General features: G+C 40.6%; 1 protein-coding gene across 1 annotated transcript; it reads right to left on the bottom strand.

Annotated features, from left to right (window-relative positions):
• Window positions 1-300: 300 nt before the first annotated feature.
• Window positions 301-1,434, bottom strand: NPY4R2 (neuropeptide Y receptor Y4-2). The gene has a single exon (XM_068399807.1). It carries the CDS (start codon window positions 1,432-1,434, stop codon window positions 301-303), a length of 1,134 nt encoding a protein of 377 aa, XP_068255908.1.
• Between the last annotated feature and the right edge of the window lie 9,830 nt (window positions 1,435-11,264).

The raw sequence follows: 11,264 nt of genomic DNA, 5'->3' as shown, positions 1-11,264 counted from the left end.
CTGATGACCCCCATGTCAGTCTATGTGCAGCCACAGCTTAGTTACTGATCTCCTAAAGCAGCTGTGTATACATCAGCCCAGTCTCCTCAATGTCTGTACCATCTCAATGACATGAACAACTTGTGTGCCATAGGAGTTACTGTATACATTTATGACCTTTCTTTGCCTGTTCTTCCAAAAATCAGGCAGTAATGGGTTCTTGTTCACATCTCAGCTATGGCATCACCAGTTGCTTTTTATACCTACAGGTCATAATTAACGTGTGGTGTCAGTGCACTCCTCTGAAATGTTTTCTACTAGCTAGATAGAATTATGTCTGTAGTTCAACATCAGTGAGCCCTTGGAGATTTCAGTCTGCATGGTGGATAAAGGTAAATGATCATATTCTTCCATTGATGCAGTTACTGAGTTATGCTGGCAGCTCAGAATCAGTGACTTCACTTCTTTTTTGAAGTTGCTATTTAGGAAACCGTAAATAACTGGGTTGACACAGGTGGAAGCCATAGCTATCAGGTGGCACAATGAGAAGATCAGATTGTGGTGGCAAGGCGAAATGATTTTGTAATTCCAGTCCACAATGGTGTTGAAAACATGCAGCGGTAGCCAGCAAACAGCAAAAGCAGCAACCATAGATGCTAACAAAATATTTATCCTTCTCAGCTGAACTGCCCGGTTGCTATATTCACTCTTCTCAAACATGTCCTTTCTCTTCTGTAGACGTAAGTAGATACGCATGTAGCAAAGTATAATGAAGAACAGTGGGATGCAATATTGCAAGAGCAGTAAAGTGGTAGTGTAGATAAGTCTGTGTTGCTCAGAAGGCCACGAGTCAATGCATATGGCCTTGTCAGTGGAAAAATTCATGATGTGTGAGAGCTGCTCATACAAATCATTAGACAAGATGGATGTGGTCAAAAAGGGCAGAGACATGAGACATGCTAAAGTCCAAATTACTCCAATTCCTAGATAGGCTTGGGAGATACTTGGCCTCCAGCCAGTTGGATTTATGATGAGCTGGTGTCTTTCCAGAGCAATAAGGACAAGGGAAAGAATTGACACTGTCACAGATGTGCACTGAGTGAAAGACGTCATTTTGCACATGACTTCCCCAAATATCCAGTAGTCCATCATGGTGTAAACAATGGTGAAAGGCAGACAGACAAGACACATAAACAAGTCTGAAATTATTAAGTTGGAAATTAGGATGTTGGTGACGTTGGCTTTTTCCTTCTGCCTGGCGATGACAGCAATCAGACAGATGTTTCCCACAATGCCTAGGACAGTCTCCAAGCTGTAAGAGGTGGCCAGAAAGACAGTAAGGTCAGTGATGTTCCTGCACTGATTAGAAATGTGCATGGGGAAGCTTCGGTTTGAGCTCCAGTTCTTACTGTTCAGGAGAGGAAATCCATCATTAAGAGCCCTTGTCTTATTCATCCTGAACCCCAAAATATTTATCCAAAAAGGTAATAGTCAAACAGAATCTGGGTCTTCTGGAGCCAGCCTAAAAAAGCCAGCTTATTTGTTCTGTTTGTCTGTGGAAGATCTGGGTATATCTGCAAAGGAAAGGAAAAAAGATTGCTTAGTTATGCTGCAAGAAATTAGTCAAAAGGGTAGCGGGGGAGACGGGGAAGCAAACACCAGGGATTCTGTGTATATTCTGCAGCTCCCTTTTATATATTTTATTAGATCATAAAATTGAACCCTTTGCTAAACTGTGGTATGGAAATCTGTGCAACTTTATTGAATTATGACTGTGTTTACACATTGTGAGGTTGTCCCATGGATTTAAGAACATCTTAACTTCATTTAACTCAGTGCAGTATCTTGAACATCACTAATGCAGTAGAGTGGTGATTCAAGAAAGCTGGATTATAACACACTTGAGGGTAAAAATTGTAATTCTGGTTTTGCAAGGTTCTGATCCAAAACTGAGCAGAAGACACATTGTGAGGCTTCATTTACTGTCAATTGGGCTAAAGATCAATGTGAAAAGTAAGGCATAACAGGTGCATAAAGCCAATGCTAAAATATCTTATGTGAGTTAATCTGTGAAATGCATTTGTGATTGCAGCCGGAACCCACACTTGCTTGAGACAATTACCATGCAGGCTCATATCCTCAGGAGGGATAACATAGGACAATTTTTGAAAAAGTCTAAAATAACTCAAAATCATTTCAACATTTTTCAGCTTATACATAGCTGTGATAGATCATGGGAACTGCAGTGCAAATTCCCTGCTTCCCCATTCTGGATGAACTCCAGTGCCCATGAAACACTGATGTCTTGCTCTGGGTGGCTAATGCGGCCATCACAGGGTTTATCAGAAAGATAGTCCAGTCTCCTGATTTTGGCTTTAAGAGTGGGTGATTTTGACAACGTCTCTCAATTCCTTGTGAGAAGCTTCTTATTGATTCTCCCTCAGCATAATTTTGCTTTTTTTAACCAAGAGAATTCAAGTGTTGTAATAGTATGTGCTGTCTCCTGGATACTGTTCCTGCACAGGCAGATGGGTCTGCTTCTTAGCCACTGCTGCAAGCCCTGAGTTGGGATTTTCAATGGGGTCTCAGGGAGCTGAACTGATGGAGTTAATTGGGGCTGCACACTTTTGGAAATCTCAGCCACAGGACTGCCTGGACTCTGCTAGATGGCTCCTGGGAGCCTGTCATGATCTGCCATAGCGGAGCCTGCTTTAAAATCCTGACCCTGGAGTCCAAATCCTCTATGTCCAGGAATCAAAGAAAAAAAAATCTGACTCTGCTGGGAGTTCTCCTCAGGCCAGAGGCAGTTACATGCTGTACAAAGGCTTGTAATGTGAAAAGTAAATAAATACTTGGGGAACGACACTATTTACCCATTGCACGACCCTTTGCTCAGCAATAAAATGCCACTCAAACAAGTATATGGGGTTATGAAAAACTTCTGAACTTTAGAAAAACAAGCGGTTAAAAGATGAATACATAAATAAAATGGTATAATGAGCTTATCACTTTGAGTAGCATTTACTGTTGAGCAACTACATGTATACAGGTAACTAATACTGTACAAAAAAAGTACCCACCATCGTATAATTTTGTTTGCCTTGTCTTTCCCTTTATGAATTGTATTGTGTGCTTCTTGAGATGTTGCCTCTCAGGAACTAACGAAAGTGATAGTGTACAGATGTTTGGGGATCTTTGTTCTGCTTGATCAGCTAAAATTAGTACAGTCAATTCTTTTGTTGCTTTGTTAGACCTGCTGATTTATCTCTCTGTATCTACCTATATCTGTCTGTCATCTATCTGTATCTATTGTCTGAGATGGTCAAGACAGTTCACATGAGTAAAATATAGTAACCTTTTCTTCCTCTTGTTCTCTCATTTCCTCAGTAGTTTAAATCTTAATTAAAGAGGGCAAAAGAAATTTTCCAGATTGTGGACATAAGTATGATTCTTTCTGTCCACTCACTTTTGTGTTGTTACTCAACCCATGTGAACAGATTGATTTATTTTCTGAAACTAAAAGAAGAAGCAATGATGACATACGAATTGCACGGTCACCTGTGGGGAGGGTATGGTGGTCTGTTTCAACATTAAAATGGGTATAGAACGAAAAACCATCGACCAGCCCCTTAGCTTTTAATGATTGCTGGCCTGTGGAGATACTGCATGTGAAACAGAGTAAAGGGATCAGCAGCCTGCAATATTATGTGGTACCAGTCAAAGGAGCTTAGTCTTGGCATTTGGACAGGACAAACAGACTCTGCTGTAAATGAACACACGAGCTTTTTACTACAGTCCCAGACTAGTGTTCTTAGCTACAGTATCCTCAACAACAAACACATGGTTCTCTTTTTTTGCTTGAAAAATGCGTGCTGAATTATTGCAAACATCTGTGCCCCACAGAGTAAACCCTTTCAAGGGTCCCAGACACTTTTGGATGTGCTGAGGCGTCAGTGAGGAGAGCTAATAACATTGAAGCAAAAAAAGAAAGTAGTGGAGCTCCTTGAAGAGCAGAAGCCAGATGCCACAGCTTTAAGGGACACATTCTCAAGAGGAATACCAAAGGCAGAACATGTCTGTGCGTTTGTCACAGATGGCAAACACGGTGGGGATAAAGAGCATCTCTGAAGGGGCTGCAGTCCATTTTGTTGGGTTAGGAGCTCCTTCTCTTTTAACACCTTGTATTCTGTGGTGTCTCCCACAAGGTGACTGTCAAGCACTTCCTGGGCATTCATTGTGCTGGTTACTGCCCAGAGGTAAATAAGGAATTGTCATCCTCTTATCACAGATAAGGACTGAGAGAGGGAGATGAGACATGAGTTGTCCAGTGTCTCAAGGGAACCTGTGGTGCGCTGTGCAGGACTTCAAACTGCCTGCCAACCTGATGTCTTGGGACAAGTCAGAGGCCTAGATCACCTAGGTCCATAGCTTTCTGTATCTCTTGTTCCAGCAACCATGATGTAAAAAGCAGTTCTAGAAAAACAGAAAAATGAATGTTGCAGTGACATTATACTTATGAATCCTATTATGGTATCCTTGGATGGCAGATTCTCAGGGTCAGTCACTGCCAAATGCTGTGTTACCTCAAAGTGTTTGACTGCCATTCAGTTTGGTCTAAATTAAGAGCCAGTAATAAGCAATGTGTACATATTCTGTTTAGACATTTGAATCAAATGTTAGCTAATAAACTAAATCACCAATGGAGTGGGAAAAAGGGTGTTAGTCCCCTCACTATATCAAAGGTTTGTTGATTACCCTGTAAAATGTAGCAAAAAAATATGGGCTAAAAAAACCAGCTTTTGTCTCCAGAAAGTGAAGCAATACTTACTCGGCTTGTAGGAGTAAGAAGCATGCCTCCTAAATCAGTTTGCAGAGGGAGTGGAGGGAAAAGTTGGATTGTTTTAGTTTGCTTGTAAAGAGGAAAGAGTAATCCTGTTCAGAACCCTTAATGAACTTCAGGAAAGAGGTCAGTAACGAAAGCTAACATGCTCAAAAAGCAGGGGTTTTTTTCTCTAATTGATGCAGCATGAGATAGTTTCTCTAAAAAGCGAGTGTCACAAAAGTCTGCAGCAAATTAACAGGATACAGCAGGAAAAAGAGGAGCTTTCAATTTTTAATCTTAGTGCAAGTTAAATTCCCCACTTACATCTTTTATAGACTTTTATCAATCCACTGTCTGTGTTGGAAGCAAGGAAGAAAAGCAGGCAAGGTTTGAAGAGTTTGTCTTGCTGAACAATACAGCCTTCTAAACTAACAAATGTCACTCAGGTTGTCCCAAGAAAAGGATACCAACTATCACTAGTCAGCTTGAAAGCCTTGACCCAGAAGGCTATCCTGTATTTCCTGGAAAAATTCCTTAAAGGAAAGGGAAGAAAATTAAACCCTCAGTGGGTTTCAAGGAGACTGCTAGACAATAATCCTAGGGAAGTGGTTGAGTCACCATGGAGGAATTTAAAAGACCTGTAGATGTGGTGCTTAGGGACATGGTTTAGTGGTGGACTTGGCAGTGCTAGGTTAATGGTTGGACTTGATGATCTTAAAGGTCCTTTCCAACCAAAATGATTCTATGATAATAAGTGGCCCCAAGCAGTTAATGCATGACTATCCTTTTAAGAGACCTCAAAGGGGTCTTGACTTGAAGACATCTCATGAAAACCTCTATAAAAACTGTATTCCTGGAGGCAGGATAAAGCAAGGGACTACTCCTGATACACGGCTCCATGTGCTAACCAGAAAAGGGTGGGTCATTCTTGCAAAGCTAATCATGATCATCTCTTCCCTGTTGCTAAAAACTAGTCTCCATAGGTCTCCATAGTTGTGATGGACAGTGTGGATCAATTTCCACATGAGACACAAGAAGAAAAAAATGTTTGCAGTGTTTGGCTTCATTATCTGGTACGTAGAAGCATTTGTTTATCTGACTCGGAACTTCACCAGTTGCTCAAGCCATGTTTGCTGCTTTCAGTCCCTAAGTCTTCCTGAGAGAAGCAATTCCTAAAGACATGAAGTGATTGTATTACTTATTTAAGGAGTAAATTATCTGGACTAAAGCAGCTATCATCTGCCTCTTATAAACTAGAAACAAATGAGCAGTGGAAAGGTTGAACAGAACTCTGAAATTCATATTGCAGATATTAATTGAGGTGGTGGTGACTGACTAACAGCAGTACCCCGTTTTTGCTGGCAGTGACATTATCTCAGTAAATAGATTGGCCCTGATTAACCTTACATCTTGGAGAATGGTCAAAAATCATTTGGCTATCTTTACAGGTTCCCAGGAAGGTACCACTTAACTGGAAGAGGAAACCTGCCACTGAGAATGCACAGACATCCCACAGCAATGTTAAATCCATAAGGGATTTGATACAATGAAATTTAATGGTAGACTCTTCATCTTTGTTTAAATATGTGTTGCAAAAATATTGGGAGTGACTATCTTAGGTCATTGAAAAAGCTATATATGTTAAACATTTCTAAATCCTGCATAATTAGAGTATAGCACAAGTTGTGTGTATTAATGTGTTACAAGTGTCTAACATTGGGAGATGGTATAAATTCCCAGGAAAGTGAGTATTTTTTCCCCCTCTCACATCTACACGTTTTCAGAAGGAAACCTTTTAGGGGATATGAACTTATACTATGAGTTAACCTTCTCTGATCCTGCAGAAATCAGGGAAGTTTTATAAAAGTACCTACTCTGACTTTTTATTTTCTGGTTAAATTCGTAACAACCTTACCAAAGACACAGAGCCAGCTCACAAAGGTAAAATGTGACTAGCAAGTCAGCAGACCAGAGAATGGTAGTTAGTCCCTGATCCCCTAAGAGTAAAGGCCATTGTGACTTGTCCTGTACCCAAGAGAAAAAGATTATATTTTTACAAAGGTGATTTTTACCAAAGGAGGTAGGGAATCCATGAACTGTTGTAATGGGCATGTTAGCAGACAGCCAGTTAGGATATCTGGGGAGTGTCGTGATGTGTACTGCCAGAAACTGCATGGCTTGGGTGAGGAACAAGAAGTCTTGGGCACTAGGAGATAAGAAGCGTTTTCCAGTGAACAGTGGTAACCAGGAAGGCTTTCTCTCACACCGCAAGGTGGCAGGGAGCACACCCACACCCCGAAGATCCCCCAAGAAGTTGCCATCTCCCTCTTGCACCCTGAAAGGTTGCAAAGCTCTGCTCTGTAGATACAAGGGTTGGGCCTTTCATGACAAGTCAGATTGGATCCATTTGTTAAAAATAGTCATCCGCTTGGTGAAAAATGCTGGTTCAGTGTACCCATACTATGTGAACATTTCATGAAGCTGAGAGATGTCCCTTCAAATGTTTTTTTCTGAATCAGATAGAGGAGGGAGAACCCAGATAAACATGGGGGTCCATTGGGTTAAACGCCAGGTTTGATATCACCATCTCCTGCACAGTGTTTCAAGCCCTTTGGTTTATTAAAAAAAAAGCTCAGAAATTTATTACAATTATTTTGTTTCCAATGAAACATACCAAAATAACTTTTTTCTTTGCATCTGAAAATGCCTTCTTTCCCACAAAAAAAATCCAGTCTCTCAAAACTATACCTTTAATGTTTTGGTTCAGGCACTGACTGATAAAAGCAATTGTTTGCACAGCCTTAATCAAAGCTGAATAGTAAACAGCAAAGGCCTCCCTATTTTATAACCCTTCTTGCTAAACTATTACCATTAATAATTATATTAATGTTTATTATGGTGATATTAAAAAACTAATTGAGAATAGGTCCTTCTGTACATGGTGCTGTGCCGACCTAGAGGAGCAGACACGTCTCTCTGTTTTGACAGGGATGGGCAAAAGCTTAAAAAAAGTATACAAAGAGAACAGAGTATTTATTACTGTTTTTCCTTGTCTTGTGACCGGATTCAGAGTGTGTTGATCATAGTGGACTTTGGATCAGGTTCACTTAATAGTTTTGCCCATGTTTCCGGATTGTTCTAAAACCATAAAGAAATCTACATTTTCATGGAACTGAAAGACGGTGCAAGAATTCTTTGCTTTTAGGAATTCAGTATGCACAAAGCCTTTCAATCCGTGGCTTTTCTTGAATTTAAATTTCATGTCCCTGGCAATAACAATGGATCAATTTTAGAATTTAAATGCTAATTGAATGCTTTTCATTATCTCCTGCTAACCCTAATATTTAAATGAATGAAGAATCATATCTGAACTGTTTGAGATCCATATTCTCATGTTCTTCTTAAACTTGTTTCTTTAAATTGTATTAATGTAGCAACTACTCAGTAACTCTCCCTTAAAAGTTTCTGATATATAACTCTTGCCTTGGACCTTAGATTAAGTTTCAGGTTAATCCTTACTTAACATTTTCTGATCAGAAATCAGTCAGTTATCCAAATCAGAGGAAGATTTGAGCAGAAAGGGAATTAGCAGTGATGGCACCAGCTGTTAGTCACTCAAATGAAAGTTGAATAAATTTTTACAATCAAAAATGATAACTTTATTAAAGAGATCAGAGCTCTTATCAGTCTGAAATAAATAATTTAGACAATTCTTACCTGTTACTGATTGAGAGAATCACTGCTGTTGCTGCACATTTCTGTCTTGGAAGAATGAAAGAATGTTGTAGCAGCAAAGTAAGGTCTTCTGTGTCCTAGCAATCCAGAAGAGAAGCTCTCCTTGCTGTTTCTGTAGGTAACTTGGATGGCATCTCTCTCCTTCTCCTCCTCTCTCCCCCCCACTCCTTCCTTCCCCCCCTTCAGCGTAGCCAATGAAGTCTGCTTTATGGTTATGATCTGATTCTGAAGTTCTGGCTCCCTCTGCTGTTACATAAATAAAGAAATTCTAGAGATACTTGAGAGGAATAGCAGCTTCAGGAAAGAGCTCTATAGCTATCTGAAGCATGGCATTCACCCATGCTGCACCCAAGTGTGTACTCAAGTGGGAGCACACTAAAGCAAAGGGTCAAAATACAGGAACAGAGCCTAATCCTGTTCTCCTTGCTGAGGCAAGGTTTCTGTAGGGCTCAAAGAGAATTTTACTTCATGCATATGAAAAGGTTACCAGTATCAGTTTTCTCAATTTTTCCATTCCATCACAGACTGATATTGAAATTTTATTTTAGAAGGATCCAGGCTGCAAGTCCTTAAATTGTGAAAGGGGAAGAGGTACACTGTTACTCTGGCAAAGAACCCAGAAGTGTAAGACCACTGAGAAAGTTGGAAATAGAGGAAAAGAAGGATTTGCAGAAGTGCCAGTTTTCCTTGATTTTTTCTGAGGTCTTTCTCACGAAAAAACAAGGCAGAAATCACAGTTGCAAATTTTTTCTCTTGCATTGGGAAAGTACACAAATAGAATATTCCCAAGGGCTATATCAGAATAACCTAATTTCGGTCTTTACTTAAAGTGGGTTTCAAGCTATGGTCAACTACTTAACTAGTCCAGTGGCTAATGCTATTCTGGGGCGCTTCTAAAGGCGTGATAAGTAGTTGTAGCAAATATGTGTTTTCATTTGTAGGCATGTAGCATGTCAACCGAAATCAGCCATTTTAATATCAAAATAAGTACAAGCTCTCATCAACTAAACTAACTGTGAAAACAGTTTTTCATTTATACTATATTTGTTCTTTCATTTTTTCTGGTACAAGATATTACAGATGTGCCCATCTACTTCAACCACTTAGCTGACATCTTTCATCATTAGAGAAATAATCAAAGCAAGAAGCAGGAATATTTAAGGTCTTTCTAGGGCATTTTGGCATTCCTCATGTCTTACGATGCTGAGAAGCACAAAACTAGAATCTGTGTAATGAATGATGTAGGCTGGAGATTTGTCCTTGGTTACTGGTTCTTTCTTCAGGGCATCCCTGAATTGCTGTTTATTTTGTATTACTTATTTTTCCCAGCCTCCTTTTCAGGAGCTTTATTTACCAGCTAGTTTGAACAGGCACTCTGTATCCCAGCATTTCCCTTTTACCCTGATGCCTTAGAAGGAGACGACCTTTCTGATATGGTTAGGGAAGGAGAGATGAAATCTGTGCTCCAGCTGAGAAGGCATCAGCCCACACAGATCTTGAGCCTCTTGCCAGCTCCTTAGGAAGTAGAAGCTTCCTATCTTACTGGAGCCGGAAAAGCTGAAATGATTTATTTAGCTGGCCTGTTCGCTTCTGTTTCTTCCTTAATTTATTTATCATATGTTTATTTGTTCTGCTGTTCAAAGCATTAAAGAAAGGGGAGGAAAACCACTAGGAAGTAGACAGTCCTTTTACTGGGGAATATTTTGATTTGCGGAGCTGTTCCTCCATCCCCTTCAGCTTGCAGCATTCCTCAGCCAGCCTTATCTCCACGCCTTCTAAACATATAAAGATACGCCGTGTCACTTTTATTCTCTCAATTCAGACCTTCAGGCAGAGACTACAAACTAGCAAATTAGCATCTGCTCTCTTCTTAAAGTCCACAGAGAACAGCTGCAGCACTGTTCCTGAAAGACTGCTCGAGGCTCTGCTGCCCAGGGATCAGGAAATGACCTAACCACCAATATTTTGCTATGGCATCTGGGACTTTCTTCTTGACAGATTTTTAGGATGAACTGCTGTAGCAAGGTTGTAGCCATTTTTTGATGAGGTGAATGGAGCTGTGTTAGAGCCCTAATACATGCATATTCTTTCCACATCCTGTCCAAACTGCAGGGTGAAAATGTTCACTATTCACAAGCTAATGTGGGAGCAGCACTTGGGTCATTCCAACCCTGCACTAGTTTGTGTAGCTGGGGCTTATATGCATGCAGCAGCCATGGAGTGTAAGCCAAGAAATGCCTTGGGGCTGGGGCTGCCATGCAGTAGCTGTCTGGACTGAAGCATAGCGAGGACAGTACTGGAGCTAGCTTGGAGTGAGAACAGCTGCAGTAAGACAAAGATGCAAATGCCTGTTTCCTCATCCAGGTGGGTCTTGTGGCACCTGGGTGAATTTGTTGCTGGTGCCTGAACTGGCTGGTTTGAATCTGGCTATGCTTAATTTCACTATACAATGGGGACTACTGAACGTTTATATGTGGAGAGTATGTGTGAAGATCCTGACTGGCTAAGGCTTTTGAAAAATGCACAAGCAGTACTTGTATAAGGCTGCATAACAATGGAAATTCCTCTATGCACAGGACATGTGCTGCTGGGAAGCAACCTGGAAGTACTGTAGTCCTAGCTGCTGGTCAAACTGGCTGTTTCTGTTCATATTGGTAGGTTTGCTTTGATTCTAGAAACCAATGGACCAGCCCCTGTTTGCCGTTGATAGGGAATGGAGTAAAGAAAC

Source organism: Nyctibius grandis, chromosome 4 (assembly GCF_013368605.1).
Source record: "Nyctibius grandis isolate bNycGra1 chromosome 4, bNycGra1.pri, whole genome shotgun sequence".
Taxonomy (NCBI): Eukaryota; Metazoa; Chordata; class Aves; order Nyctibiiformes; family Nyctibiidae; genus Nyctibius; species Nyctibius grandis.
Note: the sequence above shows the minus strand (reverse complement) of the source record. Positions and strands in the feature narration are given on the sequence as shown.

Bases quoted from the DNA above. Each gene is read 5' to 3' on its own strand.
- NPY4R2 (XM_068399807.1), bottom strand. From the start codon at position 1,434: ATGAATAAGACAAGGGCTCTTAATGATGGATTTCCTCTCCTGAACAGT.